This window comes from Schistocerca piceifrons, chromosome 2 (genome assembly GCF_021461385.2).
Source record: "Schistocerca piceifrons isolate TAMUIC-IGC-003096 chromosome 2, iqSchPice1.1, whole genome shotgun sequence".
NCBI classification, from domain to species: Eukaryota; Metazoa; Arthropoda; class Insecta; order Orthoptera; family Acrididae; genus Schistocerca; species Schistocerca piceifrons.
Genome location: NC_060139.1, coordinates 344,911,697 through 344,939,423, shown reverse-complemented (window position 1 = coordinate 344,939,423; position 27,727 = coordinate 344,911,697). Strand labels below are relative to the sequence as shown.

The 27,727-nt window shown below is 45.3% G+C and overlaps 1 protein-coding gene across 2 annotated transcripts in view; it reads left to right on the top strand.

The window, feature by feature from the left end:
- LOC124772990 (klaroid protein-like) overlaps positions 1-27,727 on the top strand; it is a 176,490-nt gene that overhangs the window by 68,294 nt on the left and 80,469 nt on the right. For both annotated transcript variants that reach the window (XR_007014455.1, XM_047249365.1), the window contains exon 4: positions 9,257-9,486. Coding sequence is in view for 1 of the 2 variants with exons in the window: in XM_047249365.1 (XP_047105321.1) it covers positions 9,257-9,486 (230 nt within the window). In the remaining variant the exon portion in view is untranslated. The remainder of the gene's footprint in view (positions 1-9,256; positions 9,487-27,727) is intronic.

The following is a 27,727-nucleotide window of genomic DNA, read 5'->3' as shown; positions in this document are numbered from 1 at the left end:
ACATATTTATTCCTCCACGTAGTCACTCTACCGGCGAACACATTTCTCTCAAAAGAGATACTGGTTTGTTGATATCATCACTGTCGAATTTTTTATTTTGTTGACGGGGCTACATCACCACCTCTTGTTGCACCAGTTCATCACTATCAAAGTGAAGTCCGCGAAGGTGTTCTTTAAGTTTTGGAAACAGATGAAAATCGGATGGGGCTAAGTCGGGACTGTATGCAGGAAATGTGTGGAGCCAAGGGTTGCAAGGAATCCGGTGTTTACGGTCGTGCAAGGCCACATATGCCATTTTTAGCTACGAAATAGAGAACGCATAACTAAGGCCCCTTCCAAGCTAATAACCTAATCGAGGGCTAAGTGTAAAGAAGGATAAACAATTTCATTCGGAGTTATTGAAATTGGCAAAATATTACAATTCCAGGATGGTTCATTTCACAAACGCCCGAAGGACAAAAGAAGGCAATAAATTGAAAACCGACACAATTATAAAGATGATGATTTGTAATTTTAAATTACCCTACCTAGAATTCCACAAAATTATTTCCAAGGAACATAGCGTCCTTGATAGTGATTTCAAATGAGAAATATTAATACTTAACTATAGAAAATTGTTATTTCTTCATAAATCTAATTGAAATGGCCAAAGCTATTGATCTTTTATTTTCCATGCAAGAGGAATACATAATTCGTAATTATGTTTAATGAATATATTTTAGTTTATTTTGACACAAGATTATCCTAGGAAGAATACTGATCCATAAAGAAGACTGAGTACTGAATTCATAATTGTCAAATTATAAGGCTGTTTACTGATTTCTTCCACAGCCTAAGCACTTTTAAGGCTGTTGTCGCAGAAAACTGACCGTAATTGATTATTAATAACGATAGAAAGTACCCAGTACACTCTATTTCTAAGACTATTTCTATTTAGTTAGGTAGTCAGTCCTTTAGGGCAAAATATCCTGCTAAATATAACGCAGGACCTGGTTTTTCAGTTTTTGGACCTGGCAACCCCAGTGGAGGTGCACGGCTTAGGCATGCACTCCCACGGTTTCAGTGGGGAGGATGTTGAGTCATATTTTGGGCCTGTATGAATTACGGATATCTGATGAATTTCATCACTATCGACGGTACTTTGAGGGCTGTGTGGTATCTGAAAAGAGTCCGCCAACCTGTTGTCCAGCCCCACAGTTAACATTCTCGCTTTGGGTTCGTCTTTAAGTCCGTTATGCAAGAGCGTGTTGCACCACCACTTGGAAACCTATTTGCAGAATGCAGGAATAAATCGAATTTAATAGCCTGCGGTATCTGCTATGTGCTTGGGACAAGTTTAAACTTGTAGACCCCCGTCGCAGGAATCATCGAGATGATCTGAGGATGGCCGCCATCAAAGAATTGGACTACCTTGAACAGCAGCTTATCGATCACCCTGTGGACACAGTGCCAAGGAGTATCAAAGTATGTTCCAGTGCGTAGGGTGGAGTAGCGTTGTTGTTGTTGTTGCGGTCTTCAGTCCAGAGACTAGTTTGATGCAGCTCTCCATGCTACTCCATCATGTGCAAGCTTCATCATCTCCCAGTACCTACTGCAACCTACATCCTTCTGAATCTGTTTAGTATACTCAACCCTTGGTCTCCCTCTACGATTTTTACTCTCCACGCTGCCCTCCAGTACTAAATTGGTGATCCCTTGATGCCTCAGAACATGTCCTACCAACCGATCCCTTCTTCTAGTCAAGTTGTGCCACAAACTCCTCCCCAGTTCTATTCAGTACCTCCTCATTAGTTATGTGATCTACCCATCTAATCTTCAGCATTCTTCTGTAGCACCACATGTCGAAAGCTTCTATTCTCTTTCTGTCTAAACTATTTATCGTCCATGTTTCACTTCCACACAAGGCTACACTCCATACAAATACTTTCAGAAACGACTTCCTGACACTTAAATCAATACTCGATGTTAAAAAATTTCTCTTCTTCAGAAACGCTTTCCTTGCTATTGCCAGTCTACATTTTATATCCTCTCTACTTCGACCATCATCAGTTATTTTGCTCCTCAAATAGCAACACTTATTTATTATTTTAAGCGCCTCATTTCCTAATGTAATTCCGGCAGCATCACCCGACTTAGTTCGACTACATTCCATTATCCTCGTTTTGCTTTTGTTGATGTTCATCTTACATCCTCCTTTCAAGACACTGTCCATTCGGTTCAGCTCCTCTTCCAGGTCCTTTGCTGTCTCTGACAGAATTACAATGTCATCGGCGAAGTTTTTATTTCTTCTCCATTGATTTTAATTCCTACTCCGAATTTTTCTTTTGCTTCCTTTACTGCTTGCTCAATATACAGATTGGATAACATCGGGGAGGCTACAACCCTGTCTCACTCCCTTCCCAAAGTTTTTCCATTCGTCTGTAAAGAATTCGTGTTAATATTTTGCAGCCGTGGCTTATTAAACTGATAGTTCGGTAATTTTCACATCTGTCGAACACCTGCTTTCTTTGGGATTGGAATTATTATGTATGAATTTTGATTTCACGGTTGTACTGCTGGAAAGCTTCACGGGCGTTGCGTTGGCTGGTATTTTTTACGCCCATGAATCCTTCAGGCATTTATTACGTCGAGTAAGCCCCAAATTGCAAACTGCTTTTAATTTGGGTTCTGCTTTATTTCGGTACAGTTAGTTTTTAGTTTAATAAGTTTGCTTCTTTAAATTCCAGTCCACGCACGATCACAGATTTGCAGCAGGTGCAAAATTCTTTTAACCAATTTGTCTCCAGGCTAAGATATTTTAAAATGCCCATGATTGTTGGACGAGTTGTTGTTATTTCCCGTTTTGAGGGCGATTGTGATATTAGTGAGTCACCTCTTATCGGACGGAAGGTGCGCTACTACGTGAATAACAGAATATTGTTGATACCTCCGACCGCCCAAGATTGAACGACAAATTTCGTGTGAATAAGATCAAGACATTCCACTCGTATCTTTAGCCAGGATTCTTACTGAAAATGAATTTCATGCTATCAATGAATGGAAACAATATTGGCAACAAAAAAGCCCTCTACAACGTCTGAAACTGCCATGCATTCCGGAGAAACTCCTGGGTTTGACCAACATCGGGCTGTTGGACCGCATCCGAGCTGGCCACGGAAGACGTGGAAAGAATTTTTTTTGGAAAATCAACCGGAAGAATCAGAAATTAAAATCAGTTGTGAAAACTCATTTAAGAACGGTAAGAGCGATTTCGTTGATTTTATTTTTGTTGTGTTTTAATAAGGGAAAGCGTTGTTACCAAAATCTTGAAAAGATCTTGGATTTACTTCAGTCTTTTACACGATACTCTACTGAACCTGTAGACAGAAATGGAAGTAGTGAGGGAGGGCGGTGGTCAGAGGGAGGGGGAAAGAGGGTATGCACAGAGGGATGGTGGGAGAAGAGATGTATGGAGAGAATGGGGGGAAGGTGTGAAGAGGGGGACAAGATATTTAGGATGTATATGCAATTCCCATATATATTAAGCAATTGCTAGGTTTTGTCGGGTCCGCTATTAAGTAAATAAATTTCAGTGTGCATACTTTCTTTATCAAAGTCAGTCACTAATCGCGATATCTCTCACAATAGGGTTATTTAAATCCCTTTCTGATGAACCACACCAGCGACTGACGCCTATCTTGTGGGAATAAGTGAGAAAATTTGCTTGTTTGAAGTTCATCCTTACCATGAACGTTTGTTAGGTGGTATCTGCTGCGCGTCTCAGGTCGCGTTTCTTCTCCACTTTTCTTCCATACACTATACAAGGGGTATCATAAAGTTGTGATTAATACTTAAAAAATGAAACTGCATAATAAATTTTTATTTGTATGCAGGTACACGTCCATGGTACATATTGAAATCTCCGCGACAGAATACCTTAGCATGCCACTAGAGATGCTGCATCCCAGTTATAATTTGTGGTATCGTGCAGTAATTCGCTTTCAATAGCAGCAGAAACGTTGCATCTGTGTCAGGCAATTCAGACGGCTGAAGAAGTTACCTGGATTGGCTTATCACAACTGCATTTCCGTTGATACAGAAAAAGAATTATCGCACGACACTGCGCTGTGTGTCTAGGCTGCGCCATTTAATTCCGGCGACATGCTTCGGTACTGTAGCGCGGAGATTTCAATGCAGGCATGTAGCAGCAAACAAACAAACAAAAATTACCAGTCTGTTTTTTGACGCGATTCTGAAGACTTGCGACTACCCTTCGGATGCACGGTCTTACTATAGACGCATATAGGGGTGTGTGTGGGGGGGGGGGGGGGGGGGGGGGTGATAGTAGAGTTCACATGTGCACATCGCGTGTCATGCGAAGCCTGTTAACGCTGTTGTATGTGTTTGCGAATTGAGTAACTGAATACAATATGGGGTTGGCAGGCCTAAAAACTACGCTTGGGTTGTCTGATTTCCAAATTGTCATACGTTATACAGGCGCGTCTATTTGACCCATAAATAAGACAGCCGATGGACCGTTGGCCTATTTAAGCTGTTGAGCGCTTTGCCGGTTTGCACACTGACATGACAGTGTTGTCAGTCCACACTGAAATGTGCCTCGAAACTGGTTGAAGTTAGAATCACAATTCGAGGCGGTCTCACAGGTTCCTTTATCTAGCTCTGAGACAAGAAGATAACTTAATTCTCAGAATTAGTGTTCTCGAATTCCATATTTAGATTTTCTATTTCTGCGAAGTAGATAAATATTTATAGATACACGTAGGTCATTGAGGCCATGAAAAAAAATAATAATAAAGAAATCCAGTGAAGATCGACGCTAGAGAAACAGCGTTGCTGCTGTAATTAATTTCGATGTGCCACGACATTTTCCGTAATCCTTTGCTGCAAATTTCTCGGCAGGCGTCGCTGAATACTGTAAAGACTGAAGAGAAAATAATTTCTACCCTTTCTAAGATCATGTTTGTCGACCACCTCACAGCTGGTTTTATTACACCAATGGTAACATGGTCATCTTGAGTTAGCGGGCACACGTCGTAATATTGTCTTAGCTTAAAATTCTTGCGTGACATTCGCAGGGCTGCTCGGAGAAAATTTTTCCACACAAACGACTTACCATTTGGCGCTCCTAACCACCCAATCTCCCCCCCCCCCCCCCCCCAAACGCATGACACATGCAACAAAAGTGTGATCATGATCGGAACCTGTAGTTGAATAAAACAATTAAGCATTTGTGGTGTACAATATCATGTTTATGGATTACTCAACAATGCAGCACAATATGCACAAAACCTATCACTTAATCGCTGTTCATTCCCATCGCTAGGTGCTGCTTGTTTCCGTTCACAGTCTATGATAAGGTTCTCCAGGTACAAGTCTTGTGGAAAAACGCGGTATTCATGACTTATTTTTCGTGGCTGTTCCAGGTGTTCAAAGTTGAATTCGGTGGCTTTCCACAACACATCGTGTGTGCATTCGAAAGTTATTCCGAGAAGCGCATAGGGACTGCAACTGAAATAGTTCACCGTATTAACGACCGAGAGGCCTCGCTCGTGCTGTGTGTCCTAGATATGTGACTCTTTTTGGATGGAGAGATCAGTCCTTGACAAAAAAAAAAGAAGTGCCAGAAATGAAAACAGGTTCGCCTGAAATCGTACACCACGGCAGCTTGTGTCTAGAAACGATACGACTGTCCTTTGGCCGTGCGAACTTTCCTAGTGGGCAGAGGCTTACGTAAAGCAACAGGTTACTGACATACATGTGCTCAGAGCAGTCAACGCTTCAAACCTGACGCTCATCTCACCACACAGTCGAACTGGCTAAATCGTAGCGAAACGAGGTGGTGGTTTGCAAAACGTTCAAATTTGCTTCTTGGATCCATAAGTGAGGTAGAATTAAGACGGCCCTTTTCTTTTCATATTCATGAAGATCTCTTATTACCCAAAACAAAGCGCCATAGAAATGACAGTGGCAGCGAACTCGATCGATGTGGTATCGTTCACGACACCTGACCAGTGGTACGTGATGGTTTGCTGGTCATGGTGGACAAGCGAGGCGGCTGTAGCCAGTAGTGCCTTCGTTGCCCCATTCGAATCCATTCAACGACGGCAAGTCTGCGCCTGTTGGTGCGTTGCAGCTGTCCACTGTTCGGCAGATGGGATCCTTCCCACAGGGTGAGTCTGAAGGAAGGTACGCTGGGGTAAGAGTGCGCTGCCTAACACTGCGAGACGCATGCGGTGAGCGAGCGACTGCTGTGCTGCCGTATTACTGTGGGAAACTGCGGACGCTGTTGCACCGTGGTTTAATTAGTAATGCTGAGTACTGTTCATGCGTCAACGCTGGGCATGTGGAAAACTGTTAAACACTAATTATACAACCGTTTTGTGTAAACATTGTGGTATGTACTATTCTACACGCACCAGTTTAATTATATTTTTCATGTATGCCAATCGACTTGTAGGTGTAAGAGAGAAAGAAGATATTTGCATAACTTTTTGTTTCTGTGTGATGTATGTAAAAAGCTGTATCTTGGTACAGTGCTCAGTGTGACTGAAGCCACTACTTTACTCCATGAATTATGAGTAACTAATAAAAGTGGGTTTTTATTGTCAGCTTGCTTGATTTTAAGAATAAGCTACGATAAATTCGAATGTTACAACGTTCTCTGATTTACGCTGTGTATTGTTGGTGAGAAAAAAAGCAGCAAGATTTTTGGATCGTATGCTATATAATAAAATAAGTCACTTATACAACAGTTTGTTCGATACATGAAAATATCCAATTCCTTCCATGCTCTCACCGTAAACGCAACTCGTATCAGATGAAAGTGCACACATTGATATTGGCCCTTATTTTAAATAGAGTTCTCATCGCACAAGAGGCCTTGCTCTATATTTTTGCAACGCTCATTTATTATGTAAAATGTTCATTAGTGGTCTATATAATCTTCAGTCTAGATTAGATAATAGTTTGGATGTGAGTTGAAGCAAACATAGGTATCTTGATAGTCTTTCGTTGTATCATACTAGCGATCCTGACGACGTTGTTAAATGTGTGTGGGGACTGGATATGCGTCCTAATCTGGGGTATCTCGGGTATTTTTTTGTTTTAAGGTTTTTAATTTTTTGTACACAATTACTTACTTCAGAGTATACAGTGGTTTTTTGGCTGCTGTGAAAGAGCAACATAAAACTGACGATCTCAATAACTCTGACCATATATCAATTCCAACATTCTTGAATGTCTGACCTTGAGACTTTATTGCAAATGAAACCTTGGTAGGGAAGTGAAGTCACTTAAAATGAATAGGTCAATGGGTTGGAGTCATTGCTATGAGAGTGTTGTCCAGATGCTGAATCTGATAGTATAGTAGCTTCAGTGACATTACTTTCTTAATTTTACCCTGCAAACAGGTACCATTACAAAGTTTCATTGAATGGAGATGGTGTAGTAGTTGCCCATTACAGGAACACGAATTTAAGCCCCAAACTGTGTGCCGAAAAGCAAGCTGGATTCATTGAATTTATATACTTATTGATACCAAACCTAATCTTCAGTGGTGGCTACAGTTCCAATTGATCACTATTCTTTAAGTTTGTTACTTGCTCCAAAACAATATTGTCAGATGCATTTCAAAGTTTCGTGCAACTTATGGTGCTTGGTAGTATCCTAATCATAATTTGGAACTAGAACTTTCCTTACATACAGATTTTATGTTAAACTGACTGTGTGTACAATATACAATCTTTGTTTAAAGTTGTGTGTGCTGAGAAACAGTGTGTACGGGAAAAACAGTATCCTTAATGGTGTAAATACACTGCTGTTTTAGTTCAAAGTATCGTCAAGAAAGAAAGGGAAATAGTAATTTTCACAGCACAGTATTTTCTTTCTCATGGTCAATTTCAACAGAAAACCTCTGCAATCCATTGTTTGGATATATGTCTCAGGCCCATCTGAATGTGTAGATTGGAGAAGTGTGTAAAAATTTGAAGTTAAATTGGTCGAGAACTTTCCATGATTTTTAGTGGCAATGCTTCCCTTTTTTATATTAGTAAAGATAAAACAAAATGCATGTGTCTTTTGTGGTTCTATTTACATTTGTTTTCTTGTGTTGATCTGATCTTTCCATGCAATTACAGTTTCCAAAGGTGGCAATGAGTATGTAAATGCATTTTCCAGATCTCGTCTGCCTATTCAAGTACTGTTTAACTGAGGCTAAATCACATCATTATTTTAAGTTCCTGCTAATGGTTTTGTGGTTTGGTTCTAACTGTACCTTTACTTTTATTACCCATACTAATTTTGAAATGAAAAATTATTCTGTTAGAGCTGTCTTGAGGGCTGTTACCAGCATGAAAGTGTTCCACCGAGTACATGGGAACAACAGCACATCCTTCATGTAATGATTACTCTTAAAATCCTGAGCACTTCCTCACAAGCAAAATCAAGTAACATTTAGGATTGAATAATATGTGAGTGTGCCGATAGTTGCACTTCTGCACTATGAAGTGATTTGAGAGCTATGTGTGAGGAGGGAGGGGGGAGTAGTTATGTTTGTCACTCTGTGTGTAGCAGAATAGATACACACAGGAAGAGGTTTCATAGAAATATGAGAATTGTTACACGTTCTTCCCATGGTGACTTAACGAACAGCTTACAGTCTGGGATGAATTGTAACTAACGACACTGGGTATCTACTTCATACAGTAACACAATGATGTTGCGTGTGATATCATACATGCATGAACAGAACACTAGACAATTCATTTTGGTGCTATATTAGTTTTTGGTGAGTCTAATCTGTAGCATAGCTCAAGGTCTAGGTTAGGTTGGAAGGTGACAGTTAGGCTGTGAGTTGGTGAAGCCAATGAATTTGAATAAGAAATCTTAGCAGCCGTGACATACTGACCTGTAGGTCTATTTTATGTTGAATTCGGTTGAGAGTTGGAAAAGTGGTGCCAAACGCTTAAGCTACCCCAATCCGTGTGTTTGGCACCATGCATTAGCATCCGAAACTCTCAATCAGTTGTATAGTTTCTTCAATATATAATTGGATCTATCAACATACAATAGTTGTTTTAAGTAGTTTAAAAATATTGGAAAAAGTCACCATGTTAATACCATGTAAAACTACCTGCCAAGAATCCTTTGATTTCTTGATTTTTTAATGATTGAGAGATTTTATGTTTCTAACAAAGTTATTTCCAGAAAATGTTGCACACCATCAGTTGAAAATTTAATTTCCCATGGTCTTCAACAGGGTTTTCCCAAAGACAGACTATACATATTCACGTTCGTCAACTGACAGGAAGGAAATTTCACCAGGTGTAATCAATCCACCAAACATGTCACGACGAAGCTTACACCCTCGTACAATACCATCAGTTAGTGATCTTCGCAGGAAGTCTCCCACAAAGCTACATATTATGAAACGTGAAGTTGTGAAAAATGATGCAGCATCGAGATACTTCACTGAAACAAAATCTGATGGTGAGTATGTGATTCGGACTTATTATTTCCTTGGATATATTGTATGGATTAATTACTTGTACTGTTGATAACCATCACCAACTTTTCAATGAACGTGGCACGGAAAAAATTTTCTTGCCGATAGATTAATATCATCATTAAATTTTGCTTTTCTTTTGATGGAAAATGTTACACACTGATGTAAATGATGTAGTGTCTTGATACACACAATTGAAGCAACTGTGTTATTTATTTTTAAAGTAACTCTGTTTTAAGTGAATAAATTGGAATACTTTTTGTTGGACAGTTTCTCATCATCATTTATACCAAGCGGCCCTAACTGAAGGCCGAAGTCTGCTCCATTTTTTTGCATTGATAAACAGGCAGCTAAATTCAAGTGTTGGTTGCTTTTGATTCTTTTCTAATAAAGTATTCCCAAAAGTTCGTTTGATAAAAACTGGTAGCTGCAGTGAAGTATATTGTATTGAATGAAGTGTTAATGGAGATGTTACAAATAACTAATGCTATTTTAATACTTGATGAAAATGTTGGTCTAAAACATACATCCAAAACACAATTAAGGTATCAAAGCTGTCAGAAAAGGATGACAAGTGTTTTCTGGAATTCAAGGAGGACTGTTTATTGTATGGACTATAAAATTTAAATTTATAATTGGCAAATACCAATCAAATATTATCTTAGCTGTGTGAGGACAGATGTGGATAACAAATGAGTTGTATCATGATGATAATGTACCTACCCACACAGATGCTTTGGCAGTGGAGCACATGAGGTGTTAGAAGTAAAACCTTTATCCACCTATTCCTGCATGTAAAGATATTAGACCTGAGGTTAATCTAGAGGTGGCATGTTACTTCTACACAAATATTTCACAAACCTCTGAAGAACACACGTTACATTCAGTTCTCCATTGTTCAACTTACATGAACACTGGTATAAAGTTCACTGCTGAGATGGAGAGAGAAGGAAAATTACATTATTAGATGATTTGCTTGAATGAAAATCATGTGGGCGGGCTCCCTGCGGGCCCAGGGATTAGAATAGGCCTGAAGTATTCCTGCCTATCGTAAGAGGCGACTAAAAGGAGTCTCACCTTTCGCCCTTTATGTGATGGTCCCCTGTAGGGTTTGGCCTCCATTTTTCAAAACTTTCCCAAAGAGTGAGCCAATTGGGGAAGGGTGCCTTACGTGGTACATCGTGTCCATCGTGCATTGAGATCATCTTTAGCGCACTTTCGTCGAGGCATTGCAGTCCCGCTCATCCTCCATCTCTTGGGTGAGGACACTTTGCTGGGTCTCTTTTCCTCCACCCACTTCGTTTTCTGCACTGACGATGATCGTGGAATTCTTTGCTCCTCATATCCAGCTCTGTAACCAATCCGTTGCGGTGGGGCTGCCATGTACCCTGTTGTTTGTAGCCCCCTGACTACACAGGGTTTGCTCTGCTGATGCCTGCACCGTTAACTCCCAACATATGCCAAATATGCCAAGGAGTAGATGCCCGTCACCCTGGGGCATTGGAGGACTCCTGGCATTGGGACTCCTGGCACATGGCCTTTGCTGCGGCTGGGTGGTGCCCATGGGGAGGGTCCCTGGTCGGAGTGGGTGGCATCAGGACGGATGACACGCCATGAAGCGTAGTACATCATCTCTTGCTAGTGGGCTGCCACCAGCAGTCTGTAAGTGGGCAAAGTCTAACTTCACTGCTAAGAAATATGACCTCAAATCATTCCCCTCCCTGGCCACACCATGGGGGAATGCCAGGCTAAGGATGGCAGTGAAGCTTATCTGCCCCGGTACCTTGTATGTACGAGAGTTGGTGGGGAGTCTTTCATGTCCATGAATCCTCTGTTTTTTGTGGAGCACTTGGAGGATAGGTTTTGGGAGGTGGAGGGCTTGTCCAAAATGCTCTCTGGGTCAGTCTTGATAAAAACAGCAACCTCTGCCCAGTCACGGGCATTACTCACTTGTGACAAGTTGGGGATGTTTCTGTTACCATCACTCCCCATAAGAGCTTAAATATGGTCCAGGGTATTAAATTCCACAGGGACCTTCTTTTGCAGTCTGACGGCGAGCTGCACACCAATTTAAAGCAGCGAGATGTTCATTTAGTCTGGTGCGTCAATTGGGGTCTGAGGAATAACCACGTCGCCACCGGTGCCTCCATCTTGGGCCTTCGAGGGTGACACATTGGCCGAGAAGTTGAAGGTGATGGTCTACTGCTGTGATGTCAAGCCATATATCCCTCCCCTGATGCAGTGCATTAAGTGCTGGAAGTTTGGCCATGTCCTCTCACTGTACATCCAGTGTCACGTGTCGAGATTGTTGACGTCCATCGCATCCCAATACTCCGTGTGCCCCGCCTCCCATCTGTGTCAACTGTAGAGAGCATCATTCACCTTGCTCGCCAGACTGCAGGATTTTACAGAAAGAGAGGAAATTCATGGAATATAAGACCCTGGACTGACTGACCTACACTGAGGCCAAGAGGAAATTTGAGGGCCTACATTCTATGGCTATGATCTCCTTTCCGCCGCAGCGAGAACAGTTGTCGCCCCATCAGCTCCTCGGATTCCTGTTGCCTCTCAGAACCAGAAGACTACACCTACCCCCTTGATGGTGGGTCGCACTTCCCTCCCTGTTGCTCCTGCACCACCTACTTCAGGAGCAACACGCCCCCTCCTCTCCCCCAACCATGGGGGATATCAGTCACCACTTCTGAGCCAGAGAAGCGTAAGTCTTCTTCGGTTCCTCTCACTACGAAGGGGTCCCTTGGGTCACTCCCTTCCCAGGTTTCTGCTAGTAGGAAAGATGACACCCGCCAGTGGTGGTAGAGCCCAAAAGCAGCTGGTCATAGGGCTTCATGCTGTTCCTCAGTCCCGGAGATTGAATCAGTGAAGTCCTCCCAGCCAGGGAAACCCAAGGAGGAATGAGAGAAATCCAAAAAGAAGGTCCCCAAGACAAAGGGAATTATGGTGGCACCCACACCACTGCTACTTACAAGCTCTGTGCATGAGGTGGAGATTCTGGCATCCGCTGAGGACCTAGATCTCTCTCGTCCCTCAGACACGATGGATATAGACTGCTCAGGCAAAAAATCGGTGGCAGCAGGTGACCCTGAGGGGTAAACTGCCTCATTGAATGTTCCATGTCTTCCCAGTCTCACAATGTCATCCTCCAGTGGAATGGCGGCGTTTTTTCCACTGCCTGGCTGAGATACAGCAACTGTAAAGCTTTACACATGCTTTCTGCATTGCCCTCCAGGAAACCTGGTTCCCCGAAATGCGGGCCCCTGCCCTCTGCGACTATAAGGGATACTACAGGAACTGTAGTGACTGTAATTGAGTGTCAGGTGGAGTTTGCGTCTATCTCCTAAACTCTGTATGTAGTGAACCTGTGCCCCTTCAAATCCCTCTTGAAGCTGTGGCTGTCAGAATAAGGAGAAAGCAGGAAATAACTGTCTGCAATGTATATCTTCCTCCAGACGGTGCAGTATCCCTGAATGTGTTAATTGCATTGATTGATCAACTCCCTAAACCTTTCGTACTTTTGGAAGATTTTAACACTCATAACCAATGTTGTTTGTAAGTTGCTGGAACGTGTGGTGTGTCTGTGGTTGGGTTGGGTCCTGGAGTCATGTGGCCTACTGGCTCCATGTCAGGGTGGCTTCCACCAGGGTCGCTGTACCACTTGTATCCCTAGAGTCTGCCATCCAAACAGCCTTTTATAGATGCCAACATCTGGTTGCAGTCTTTTTTTGATTCATGAAAAGCATATGACATCACATCCTTGCCACGTTACACAAGTGGGACCTTGGAGGCCCGCTCCCGATTTTTATCCAGAATTCTCTGTCGCTTCGTACTTTCCATATCCTAGTTGGTGCCTCCCAAAGTTCCCCCATATCCAGGAGAATGGGGTCCCGCAGGGCTCTCTATTGAGTGTCCTCTACCTTTAGTGGCCATTAGTGGTCTAGCAGCAGCGGTAGGTCTGTCTGTCACCTTCTCTGTATGCAGACGATTTCCGCATTCTGTACTGCTCCACCAGTACTCATGTTGCTGAGTGGCACCTGCAGGGAGCCATTCATGAGGCACAGTCATGGACTGTAGCCCACGGTTTCCAGCTTTCGGCTGCAAAGTCTTGTATGCACTTCTGTCAGCATTGTGGCGTTCATCCAGAACCAGAACTTTACCTTAAGACGATCCACTCACTGTAGTGGAGACATATCGATTCTTACAAGGGAACCTCCCCATCGCACCCCCCCTCAGATTTAGTTATAAGTTGGCACAGTGGATAGGCCTTGAAAAACTGAACACAGATCAGTCGAGAAAACAGGAAGAAGTTTCGTTGAACTATGAAAAAAATTAGTAAAACATACAAACTGAGTAGTCCATGCGAACATAGGCAACATCAAGGACACTCGGAGGCAAGGAGCGCCGTGGTCCCATGGTTAGCGAGAGCAGCTACGGACCAAGAGGTCCTAGGTTCAAGTCTTCCCTCGCGTGAAAAGTTTAATTTCTTATTTTCAGTTTATGTGACAAACTCTTATTTTTTCATCACTTTTTTGGGAATGATTATCACATCCACAAGAAAACCTAAATCGGGCAAGGTAGAAGAATCTTTTTACCCATTCGCCAAGTGTACAAGTTAGATGGGTCGACAACATATTCCTGTCACATGGCGCACATGCCGTCACCAGTGTCATATAGAATATATCAGACGTGTTTTCCTGTGGAGGAATCGGTTGACGTATGACCTTGCGATCAAATGTTTTCAGTTCCCCTTTCGTCTACTAATCGCACAGTTTTGCGGTGCGGTCGCAAAACACAGACACTAAACTTATTGCAGTGAACAGAGACGTCAATGAAGCAACGGACGGATCATAACTTTGCGAAAATAAAGAAAGTAAAATTTTCAGTCGAGGAAAGACTTGAACCAAGGACCTCTCGTTGTGTAGTTACGCTAACCACGGGACCACGGCGCTCCTTGACTCAGAGTGTCCTTGATGTTGCCTATGTTCGCATGGACTACTCAGTTTGTATGTTTTACTAATTTTTTCATAGTTCAACAAAACTTCTTCCTCTTTTCTCGATTGATCTGTGTTCAGTTTTTCAAGGCCTATCCACTGTGCCAACTTATAACTAAATCTGAGGGGAGTGTGATGGGGAGGTTCCCTTGTTAGGACTGGTTTTCAACGCCCGATTGACTTGGCTTCCTCACCTTTGTCAGCTTAAGCGGAAGTGCTGGCAGCACTTCAATGCTCTCCGCTGCCTGAGCAACACCAACTGTGGTGCAGATCGCTGTACACTGCTGCAGCTCTACAGAGCCCTTGTTCAATTCCGCCTTGACTATGGGAGTCTGGTTTATGTTTCGGCGGCACCCTCAGTGTTGCATTTACTCGATCCAGTGCACCACTTTGGTGTTCGCCTAGTGACAGGAGCTTTTAGGACAAGTCCGGTGACCAGTGTCCTAGTGGAAGCCGGAGTCCCTCCATTGTAGGTTAGGCATGCACAACTGCTGGCCAGTTATGTTGTGCACGTTTATAGTTCTTCTGTGCTTCCGAATTACCATCTCCTTTTCCCACCCGCGGCAGCCCGTCCCCCGCATCGGCGGCCCAGGTCAGGGCTAACAATTGCAGTTCGCTTGCGATCCCTTCTGTCTGAACTGGAGTCCTTCCCTTTACCACCTATACATCAGGTCCATTCATGTACATATCCATGCTGTACACCTTAGCTGCAGCTTCGCCTGGACCTTTCACATGGCCCAAAGACTCAGTTAACCCTGTGACTCTCCATTGTCACTTCCTCTCAGTTCTCGACATGTACCGGGGCCATGAAGTGGTTTACACTGATGGCTCGATGGAAGATGGTCACGTTGGCTTTGCCTATGTTCATGGAGGACATGTAGAATAGCACTCCTTGCCCAATGGCTGCAGTGTTTTCACTGCAGAACTGGCGGCCATATTTTGTCATTTTGTCCTCGTGAACACATCCGCTCATGCCCAGGAGAGTCATTTCTCCTGTGTGCTGACTCCTTGAGCAGCCTACAAGCTATCAACCAGTGCTACCCTCATCATCCTTTGGTAGCAACCATCCAGGAGTCCGTCTATGCTCTGGAACGGTCCAGTCGTTCAGTGGTGTCTGTCTGGACCCCAGGTCATGTCTGAATCCCAGGTAACGAACTTACCGACAGGCTGGCCAAACAGGCTTCGCGGAAACCGCTTCTGGAGATAGGCATCTCTGAACCTGACCTGCGTTCTGATTTACGCCACAGGGTTTTTTGGCTTTGGGAGACGGAATGGCATAACAGTACGCATAACAAACTGTGTGACATTTAAGGAGACTGCGAATGTGTGTAAGTCTTCCATGCGGGTCTCTCGCAGGGAATGAGTTGTCCTCTGCCGGCTCCGGATTGGCCACGCTTGGGGCGACCCAAGGTTACCTCCTGTGCCATGAAGACCTGCCTCAGTGTCAGTGCGGCACCCGGTTGACAATGGCCCATATATTGGTGAGCTGTCCACCTTTGGCTGCCCTGTGACAGATTCTTCAGTTACCGGACTCGTTGCCATTAATTTTAGCTGACAACGCCTCATCAGCTAATTTAGTCTTACGTTTTATACGTGATGTGTTAGGGTTTTATCATTCTATAAAGTTTTAGCGTATGTCTTGTCCCTTTGTGTGCTCTTAATACTTTTAGGTTGGATGTTTTAATGTGTAGCAGATTGGCTGGCTTTTCCTTTGTATTCTCATGGTCGGCCAGCCACGGTCATCTGCTCTCTTGTTTTTACCCCTTCTACCTGTTTCTTGCTCCTTTCTGTGGCTTTCTTTTTTTCTTTTCCTGTTTTGTCCATAGTAGTGTTGGTTGTCGTACTGTCGTTCTTCTGGTCCTTCCTTTCTCCTGTACGTCTCCTTTTTTTCCCTCTTCTTTCCCTTATGTAATTATTTTACTGGGAACAAGGCACCGATAACCTCACAGTTTGGTCCCTTCCCCCCCCCCCCCCCCCCTCCCTTTCTTTTAAACCAACCAGCCAACCAATCTTATGGGTGGCTCACCAGCTCAATTTACTAAAAGTATCTCAGTGCTGAAAACTTTCATAAATTCAGTCCAAAAGGGATAGGTTTTAACAGGCCGATGAAAGCTCTTTCTAACAAGGACCAGCTGGACTTTGGGAAGAACAGCTGTAGTAAACAGAATATTAAGTTAGCCATCATTAATAAATGAAAACGTGGAAATACTCCATCTGATCAGCCTGTCACATTTCTTTCTTTCTTCATAACTGCATTAAAGAAAAAAGTTCTTGTCAGAGATGGATACAGTCTGTTTTCAGGCAACCCAAGAAAATTATAGGTGCTGTGCCCACTGAAAGACAGCCTTGGTCTCCATTTTTCTGGGATTGTAATGTTTTTTGTGAGTGCAGTAGAAGCTATATTGGTTAGTCAGTACATAAGATTTCTGAATGCTACACGGACCACTGATGTCACATTAATTTCATAGTTCTGACGAATCTGTTGTTGCTGAACACAGCCTTAAAAGCATATGCTTCTACCATAGGTGAGAATGTTTAGTTAAACACAATTGTTTAATGAGATGAATGGGATGAGAATCTTTATCGCGTGCTGCTACATACTGGATCTCAGTCATCAACGAAGTTCTTGAGATCAGATTGTGCAATAACAGCTTTTAGTTAGTTCAGAAGTGCATGGAATCAGGCACTCTGTGCTGAGAGCTACAGAGAAATAAGCTGAGTTATCTAATAGTCCAGCATTCTGACAGAATCAGCATTGCTACAGTTGTACTTCCATCATAGAGAGAGATAATCTCCGGAAGCACACACAAGTTCTGTGGTGTCTGCATGACACGTATTTGTTTGACAGTTTAGTGGTGGTGGTGGTGGTGGTGGTGGTGGTGGTGATGATGACAGAGGAAGTCGTTGAAAGCTTTAGTAGACAAACAAACCTGAAACAACAAGAAAACTGGGAAATATTTATTTAGAAATCTACTCATTGGAAAAATGTTTCAGAAGTGCATTGAACTGAGTAGAATAAATGCATGTTTTTTACTGAAAATCACCCATTTCACTGTGATGTGGAGAAATTTTTCCATTTCTCGTTCTGGTACAATCCAATATACCTTGGGCAATTAACATCTTCCTGCAATATTTCTGAAGATAAAATCTCTTTGTTAATAGTTCCACATTCTTCTCACCTAAGCATGTTTTTTCATTGCTGTGATATCCTCAAAGGCAACACTATTTCTTCTGTTACCTTATTTAATGGTGTAGCAGGCACAGTAAAGTTGTAATCCACTAGAATATTGTAATTGCATTCCATTTTTAATTTTTTCTCCCTGCCATTGGAGAAACGTAAGATGGAAAAATGTCATGTAGCTCCCCTCCCTCCCTCCACTATGGTTTTGAAGCACATTCATATGCAGAAAGTTTGTACAAATTTTAAGTCTTCAGTATCATGGTGTTCTTATGAATTTGAATTGAAAACCTGTGATTTATTGTATTATAAAATAAAGCACTATAATATACTCTACCCACAATGATACTACAGCAGTGGCAAAATGTATTTAGATGAGAAGAAACTGGAACTGTAATCATTTATACTTCTGCAGCTACTTCTTGTTGCTGAAGTTGGTATCGTGGATTGCCTACATTCCCACTTGTTACCTGTGCTTGTCATAATCTGTAAAATAGGACCTCAGAAATGACTTCGGACAAATCTTTTAAGAGTACATATTACCTTGACCCATGTGCTTAATTTCTGCTAACCACGTGCAGTGGGTAGTAATCATTTGAGAATGACCGCCACGTGTGCTGTCAAACTGCTACTAGCAACAGAACCAGAAACAGATAGATCCATGCAGTGTGTTGAATAAAACTAGTTTTGTAAAAGTGAAGTGTTACGTGCCATTTAGGCAAATAACATTTCACATGCCTTGCATAGTACAAGGAAAGATGATGGTAACAGAATAACATTAAGTAGGGAGTAAGTCACAGAACATATACTGTGCATGGGTGTTTAATTTCATATGTGCAAGCATTAAACAGAAGGTGTAAAATATGAGAAAAAAGGTGTGATGATAAGTAAGATTTCATGTGCTGTGGACGGGGTCTTTTTTGGCGTCACGGGTTGGCTGTGGCTTGACCATCAAGGACGAACCACTCTCCCCTAGAATGAAAACAAGAGACAAGAGTGTTTTGTGACAAAATATATAGTAATCTTTGAAGTCATCTTGAGCCTTCGAGGCATATGTCATTTGAAAAGTTGTCCTGCTCTTAATTCATAGATCACTCAAATGATCTGTACACTCATTCAAGGAAATATTGGTTTGTAAAAGGAAAGTAGTGGACATGGTTTCTTTTGTGACATGAGAAGAAGTTATCTTATTTTCTTCAGTAACAACTGGAGAATGTGAAGAAGTAAAACCTTTCCTTGGCTACACACTGGATTTTAGAGCTGCTGATAAGCAGGAACTCTACTTTAAGACAATCAAATAAGGTGACTGGAAGAAAAAGTAAATACGTCAGATATTACATCAGGTAATAGATCTCATGAAGTGCTCTGACTCGGCTTCAACTACAAGGAACGAGCCAGCAGCTACATTAACCATAAACTAACAAAAAAAACAGGCAGACCATATAGTCAAAAATGTGAGTGACTTATAGCTACAGCTATAAAAAATGAATTGATTATATTCCACAGAGATGTGGAATGAGTAAAGTCACATATTAACAAGCAGGTGTTGGAAACTGTATTAATATTGGACTGTTGTGAACCACGTGTACTTAACAAAGTACAGTTAATGGGGAAGTAACTAATTTGTTCAGGCTGCTGCTTACTCAGCTATATTAAACAGCTGTTGATTATTTTCTTCAGTCAGCTTAATGTCAACCTAAAGACACTAATATCTACTGTAGAATAGCAATTATGTGCCATGAGAAGTAGTACCTGTTAACAATCAGCACTGAGACTTTGTATGCAGCTGATAGGAATTTTAAATCCTTTAATATAGATTAGCAGATAATTTTATTGGTGACTAGGTATTTTAATTTTCATAATTTATAGGTTTCAAAATTTCCTTTTTTTTCTGATTGGAACATGCCGACATCTTTGTCACAAAATACTGATCTTCTCTGTGCTATAGACACAGGCAACACCCAAATGGAAATTATTTTGTGATGTATTTTGATCATGGAAATCATTTTGGTGAAAAAATTTTTTAGAACCATCGTGCAGCATGGTGTCGGAATGTTGTGTGTCACAGGCAACTGGGATATTGGCTTGCTTGGCCGTATCGCAATGATGGTAGTGACATCTCAAAAAAGCCAGCCACAAGATGTGCTGCACACTGATAAGGCGCTTGGCCATTGAGGTGGAACAGTCAGTAGTGGACAACCTGTGGGGAACCTGCTGCACCTCAGTTGTATAAGGCTTACTCAGGCATGTGGGCTCTGTCTAAATGGACCCTTATTTCCGTAACTGCTTGTGGGACCAAAATGGAACCCTAGAAGTCTTCTCCTCTTAGTGTGATGGGTGTATTGCCCGGGAGTACTCGCACCCTCTCATCCAAAAGAATGGGAGAGGATAGCCCTCTGATAATAAAAAGTCAGCTGTGAATAACAGGGCTCATGGAGTCATAAAGCAACATGTTTCTGGTGATCAAGAGGAGGGAGGGGACGTTTGAGAAAGTGTCCACCTTTTATGCCCATAAAGGGTTGAAATGACTTGCTGCCACCTTAGCGTATTTTAAACGCTTACGTAATACTATCTTGCTAGTCAAAACTAATTGGTGAAAGCAAGTTGAACTTCTCAAGAAATTGCACAAATTGGGTGAATATGATATTGTTGTTGAGATGCAAATCTCTCAACTGAAGCAAGGATGTGGTCATATGCCATGATATCATGGATATGGACATAGCGGAGCTGAAACGAGAATGGACAATCCAGAGTATAGTCGATCTGGTGCAACGAATGTGAAGGAGTAATGGAGAAACTGAAAAGACTGCCACTTTGTTTGTCACCTTCATTTCTCCAACAGTGCCTGAACATAATATAGCAGGATTCCATCAACTTACAGTTCGATGTTGCACACCAAACCCTATGTGGTGCTATAAATGCCAGTGTTTTGGCTGTACTACCATGATTTGTGGAGGTGAAGTGACCTGTGAGAATTGTGGAAAAGCAGCCTACGATGCTGGGACTGATCGCTCATCTCCGGTGATCTGCATCAATTGCGCCGGAAACCACCTAGTCTGGAGCTGAGACTGCCTTTCTTTTGCTGAGTAACATAAGGTATAGGAATTAATGTGTCCTAGCGGATCTCCTATGCTGAAGCCCAAAAAGAATATAAGACAACGAAACCCCCTATCTTTCCATGCCATATTCTTCCATGGTGCAGAACTGTGTTCCCAAGGTGGACACTTTGACACAGATGACAGCCACGTGCCAAAATCCACCATAAGCACCTGTACTTGCATGTGAACATGCCAAGGCAAAGCGAGTAAGGAAAAATCAAACCAAGCAGCTGCAACAAAAAGGACAAGCAGCAGTTCCATGGTGAGCATCCAGAAGGCACACGGAAAGCAGTGCCCCCAACAACCACTTCTCCCCTACAACCACTTCTCCCCTCATCTTCAAAGAGACAGTACATGGGAAAGGATCACAACGTTTGGGTCAAAAGCTGTCCTGAGCATCATCAGATGTCATTCTGGCATGCCTGATTGATGAGGAGGGCATTACAGAGTTCGATGCCTCAGATCCGGGCAGTCGCTCAACTCCCTCTCTCTAAAAGTACTTCACCTCCCTTGTGCAAAGCTAGGGGTAAATTAAAATCACATCAATGAAATAGCTCCCAAATTACAGTGGAACATCAGTGGGTTTAGGACTCACGTGGTGGAACTGAAACTTGTAGCGCAGGAACACTCCTTGTGCTTGTGTTGAGAAAAAATGCATTTTAAAGATACTGATGTCCCTGTGCTAAAGGGCTGTACGCTATATTGCAAGGATTGCCTGACTGGGGAAGGAGCCAAGGCAGGGGTTGCTGTGCTTGTCACTAACGTGCACGACTCCTCTACTCTCCTCCTGGCTATTGACCTGCAAGCAGTTGCTGTTGAAATTGGTGTCAGAGGATCACTGTTTTCTCACTGTATTTACCTCAGCCATATGAAATACTCACTCTCACAGATCTCATAGAACAACTCCTCTGCCCATTTCTTTAATGCCCATTATATCTTGTGTGGCTCGACCTCTACTTGCCCACCGGGTCATGATGACTCACGAGCTTTGCATCCTCAAAGTGGGTACAATAATGTGCTGCTACTGGATCATTCTTAGCCATCAACCTCTCTTTCTGCTCTCCTGCCCTCATGAAAAGTTATTGACTACCTTCATTCCAGTGACCACTCCCCATTTCGCATTCAACTAGTGGGTGGAGCATTACCCAAATGAAAGCCACCATAATGGTTGGTTAGCAGGGCTAACTGGACACTGTTCAGCCAACTGGCTGTGTTTGAACACCAAAACAGTGTCCAGGAATGGGTGGACCGCTTCACATGAATGATCCATCATGCTGCTGACTTATCCATCCGAGTCATCAGGTCATATTTAGAGGCAACCATACTATGGTGAATTGATAAATATCACTCAGCAATCTGGGAAAGGCATGCAGCTTTGTGACATTTAACATGCTGTCCAACAGTAGAAAACCTTAAGAGTCTTTCGGGTCGTAAGAGCCAAAGCTCGAGTGTAATTAAGGAGACCAAGAGCTGGTCATGACAAGCATACGTGAACTCCGCCAACCATTCCATTTGTGCTTCGAAAATATGGGAAGTTATCAGGGGATTTCCAGTAAACACAGTTGTCTACCAATGGCAGGAGTGCTGAAACAGGGGTGTCTCCAAACAATGCCTGCAGACATCATTCAGTGGCAGAGCATCTTGGAAAGACTACTGCTAATTCCAGCCAGGATCCAGCATCTTGCCACTGCCGTGAGACTCTAGAGGGGTATACTGGACTACAGATCCACCAATTCTGAGTCTGACAACTGATCTTTCTCCATGTGAGAGCTGGAATCAGCACTGTCTGATACTCTTGATACTGATACTGCCCGCCTGCGGGTTCGGGGGTTAGAATAGGCCCGCGGTATTCCTGCCTGTCTTAAGAGGCGACTAAAAGGAGTCTCACATGTTTCGGCCTTATGTGATGGTCCCCTCTCGGGTTTGACCTCCATCTTTCTAAATTATTCCGAAGAGCGAGCCACTTGGGGAAGGGCGCCTTACATGGTGCATTGTATCCATCGTGCAATTAGACCTTTAGCCGTCTTTCTCGTCGTTGCAATGGTGTCCCGCTCGTTTTCGATCTCTTGGGCGATTACCACGCTGCACTCTGCAGTGTTTCTTTTAACTGCGACGACAACCTTGGCCATTTTTGCACCTAAGATCCAGCACGGTAGCCAGTCCGTTGTGGTGGGGCCGCCATGTACCCTCTTGGTTGTAGCCCCCTGACAACACAGGGATCGCTCTACTGATGCCTGCGCCGTTAACTCCCCACGTATGCCAAGGAGTAGATGCCCATCGCCCTGGGGCATCGGGACTCCCGGCAATGGCCATCCTGCCAGGTGGCCTTTGCTGTGGCTGGGTGGCGCCCGTGGGGAGGGCCCTTGGTCGGAGTAGGTGGCATCAGGGCGGATGACCCGCAATGAAGCGTGGTACATCATCTCTCGCTGGCGGCCAGCCGTCAGCAGTCTCTAAGCGTTCCAAAGCTCACTTTAAGGCTAATGTGTATGACCCTAAATCGTTCCCCTCCCTGGCCACACCATGGGAGGAACGAAAGGCTGTGAATGAGAGCGAAAGATACTCGCCCCGGTATCTCGTCTGTACCAGAGCTGACGGGGACTCGTTTGTGTCTGTGAAGCCTCAGTTCTTTGTCGAACATTTAGAGGACAAGTTCGGGGAGGTGGAGGGCTTGTCCAAGATGCGGTCTGGATCGGTGTTGATAAAAACGGCATCCTCTGCCCAGTCACGAGCCTTGCTGGCTTGTACGAAGTTGGGGGATGTGTCTGTTACTATCACCCCACATAACAGCTTAAATATGGTCCAGGGAATTATTTTTCACCGCGATCTCCTTTTACAGTCAGATGACGAGCTGCGCGCCAACTTGGAGCGCCGAGGTGTCCATTTCGTCCGGCGCGTCCACCGGGGTCCGAGGGATCGTCAAGTTGCCACCGGTGCCTTCATCTTGGCCTTCGAGGGTGACACGTTACCTGAGAAGGTCAAGGTGATTGTGTACCGTTGTGATGTCAAGCCGTATATCCCTCCCCCGATGCGGTGCTTCAAGTGTTGGAAGTTCGGCCACATGTCTTCACGCTGTGCTTCCGACCTCGTCTGTCGCGATTGCGGTCGACCTTCCCATCCTGATCATCCCTGTGCGCCGCCTCCAATCTGTGTGAACTGTGGTGCGCACCATCCGCCTTGCTCGCCAGACTGTCCGATTCTGCAGAAGGAGCGGAAGATCATGGAAATCAAGACTCTCGACCGCCTGACGTACACTGAGGCGAAGCGGAAATATGATCGGCTTCATCCAGTGCGCATGACAGCTTCTTAAGCCGCAACTGTCACTCCTTCTACAATTCCATCCACTCCAGTCAGCTCTGAGTCGAAGTCCCACACCTGCCCCCTTGATGGTGGGGGGCACTAAACCTCCTGTTGCTCTTGCTCCCCCCAACCATCGGGGACATCAGTCCCCCCTTCCCAGCCGGAGAAGCGTAAGACTTCTTTGGCTACTCTCGTAAGGAAGGGGTCCCTTGGGGACCTCCCTTCGCACGTTCCGACCGGTTCCAAAGCCGACAGCCACAAGTGGCTCAAACAACCGCCAGTCCCTGGTCGTTGGGACACACGGTCATCGTCTGTCCCTGAGACTGACCCAGTGACGCCCTCCCACCCTGAACCACCCAAGGCGCAGTGCGAGAAGCAGAAGAAGAAGAAACTCCCCAAGGCTACCGACATTGCGGTGGCACCTATTCCACCGCTTCCTACAAGCTCTGCGTCTGAGGATGAGGTGGAGATTCTGGCGTCCACTGAGGATATGGATCTCGCCAGTCCCTCGGATGCAATAGATAGCTGTTGTCCAGGTGGTGACTCAGTAGCAGCAGGGGCCCCGGAGGCGTAATCTGCCTCCCCAATCCCTTCATGCCTTTCCCATCCATGGCTAATACCATCCTCCAGTGGAACTGCAGCGGTTTCTTCCACCATCTAGCTGAGCTCCGCCAACTTATCAGCCGTCATCCTTTCCTTTGCATTGCTCTGCAGGAAACTTGGTTTCCAGCAATGCGAACCCCCGCCCTCCGTGGCTATCGGGGTTATTTTAAGAACCGGGCAGCTTATGAAAGGGTGTCTGGTGGCGTCTGCATATATGTCCTTAACTCTCTTCACAGCGAGTTTGTACCTCTACAAACAGCTTTAGAGACTGTCGCTGTTCGGGTGTGGACGCCACAGGCTATTACCGTCTGCAGTATTTACCTTCCATCTGATGGTGCTGTCGCGCAGCATGTCCTGGCTGCTCTGATAGCCCAACTGCCGCCACCTTTTTTGCTGCTGGGCGATTTCAATGCCCACAACCCTCTATGGGGTGGGACTGTCTCCGATGACCGCGGTCGGGCCGTGGAGCATGTGTTGGCTCAGCTCGACCTTAGCCTCTTGAACACCGGTGCTCCCACGCATTTCAGTGTGGCCCATGGCTCGTTCTCGGCCATCGATCTCTCTATTTGCAGCCCTGGACTTGTCCCATCCCTCCACTGGAGAGTGCATCCTGACCTGTGTGGTAGTGACCATTTTCCCATCTATTTGTCACTGCCCCAGTGTCATTCTTCTGGGCGCTTGCCCCGCTGGGCTCTCCACAGGGCTGACTGGCCGGCTTTTACTTCCGCTGCAACCATTGAGTCTCCCCCACAGGGTGACATTGACGAGGTGGTGCATGTTTTAACCACGTCCATCATTTCAGCGGCCGAGGCTGCCATCCCCCGTTCTTCTGGCCACCCTCGGAGGAGGGCTGTACCCTGGTGGTCGCCGGAGGTTGCTGAGGCTATTCGCGACCGTCGGCGGGCTCTCCAGCGTCGTAGGCGGCATCCGTCTCTTGAGACCCTCATCACCTTTAAGAGGCTCCGTGCCTTCGCCCGTCGTCTTATTGCACGGCGTAAGCAGGAGTGCTGGGAGAGGTATGTCTCATCCTTGGGCTCCCATGTCTCCCCCTCGCTCGTGTGGTCCCGGATCCGGCGGATTTACGGATACCAGACCCCTATGGGTGTCCCTGGGCTCTCCTTGGACGGCGCTATCTGCACGGACGCTGCCGCCATTGCTGAACGGCTTGCCGCACACTTTGCTCAGAGCTCTGCGACTGCATCCTATCCCCCCGCCTTTCGCTCTCTAAAGGAGCGAGCCGAGCGGACGCCGTTCTCATTCCACACGCGTCATTCTGAAACATACAATGCTCCTTTCAGCGAGAGGGAATTCCTCGCTGCCCTCGCCGATTGCCCTGATACAGCACCAGGCCCAGACTGCATCCACGCGCAGATGCTGAAGCATCTCTCCAGGGACTGCCAGAGACACATTCTCGCGATATTTAATCGCATTTGGAGCGAAGGCGTGTTCCCGTCGCAATGGCGAGAGGGTGTTATTGTCCCCATCTTGAAGCCCGGTGCGGACCCACTGGCGGTGGACAGCTATCGTCCCATTACCCTCACCAACGTTTTGTGCAAATTGCTCGAACGTATGGTGGGGCGGCGTTTGTGTTGGGTCCTTGAGTCGCGCGGTCTCCTCGCTCCATCCCAGGGTGGCTTCCGTCGGGGCCGGTCTGCCACGGACAATTTGGTGCGGCTGGAATCTGCATTCCGTACGGCCTTTGCCCGACGTCAGCATCTCGTTGCTGTATTTTTCGATCTGCGGAAGGCGTATGACACCACATGGCGGCATCACATCCTCGCCATGTTGCATGAGTGGGGTCTTCGTGGTCGGCTCCCGGCCTTTCTTCAAACCTTTTTATTGCGCCGCTCTTTCCGGGTGCAAGTCGGTGCCACCTCTAGTTCATCTTATATACAGGAAAATGGGGTCCCGCAGGGCTCAGTGTTGAGCGTCTCCTTATTTCTAGTGGCCATTAATGGTCTGGCTGCAGCAGTGGGGTCGTCGGTGTCTCCTTCTTTGTATGCCGACGACTTCTGCATCTCATTTAGCTCCACGACTACGGGAGTCGCCGACCGCAGGCTGCAAGTCGCCGTTCGCAAGGCAGCATCATGGGCTCTGTCTCATGGTTTTCAGTTCTCTGCACCCAAGACTCGAGTTATGCACTTCTGCAGGCGTCGGACGGTCCACCCTCATCCTGAACTTTACCTCGACGGCCACCTGCTTGAAGTGGTGGACACTTGCCGCTTCTTGGGACTCGTGTTTGATGCCCGGCTCACATGGGTTCCTCATGTTACTCAGCTGAAGCAAAAATGCTGGCGGCACCTAAACGCCCTCCGCTGCCTTAGCCACACGTCTTGGGGTGCAGATCGCTGCACGCTGCTGCGATTGTACAGAGCCGTTGTGCAGTCCTGGCTTGATTATGGGAGCCTGGCCTGTGGGTCTGCGTCCCCCTCAGTGTTGAAGTTGTTAGACCCCATACACCACTGTGGGGTTCGGCTTGCAACTGGCGCTTTTCGCACGAGCCCCGTGGATAGTCTACTGGTGGAGGCCGGAGTTCCCCCGCTGTGGGTTCGCCGCCATCGTCTGCTCGCCGACTATGCTGTCCACGTGCATTGCTCGCCAGGCCATCCCAATCGTCGCCTGCTTTTCCCTGCCATGGTCCCCCATCTGTCCGAACGGCGACCTAGGTCTGGGCTTTCCGTAGCTGTCCGTGTCCAGTCCCTGCTGTCAGAACTGGGGTCATTCCCTCTTCTGCCTCCCTTCCGGGTCCGTACACCTACGCCTCCCTGGTGTTTGTCCCGGCCGTCCGTCCGTCTGGATTTGGCACAGGGACCTAAGGACTCGGTTCCGCCTGTGGCCCTCCGTCGCCGTTTTCTTGCGCTCCTCGCCTCATTTCCGGGCTGTGAGCCTGTCTACACTGATGGTTCCCTGGTTGATGGTCGCACTGCCTACGCTTTTGCTCACGCTGCCCATGTTGAGCAACACTCCTTGCCGGCTGGCTGCAGTATTTTTACTGCAGAGCTGGTGGCCATCTTGCGCGCTCTTGAGCATATGCGTTTCTGCT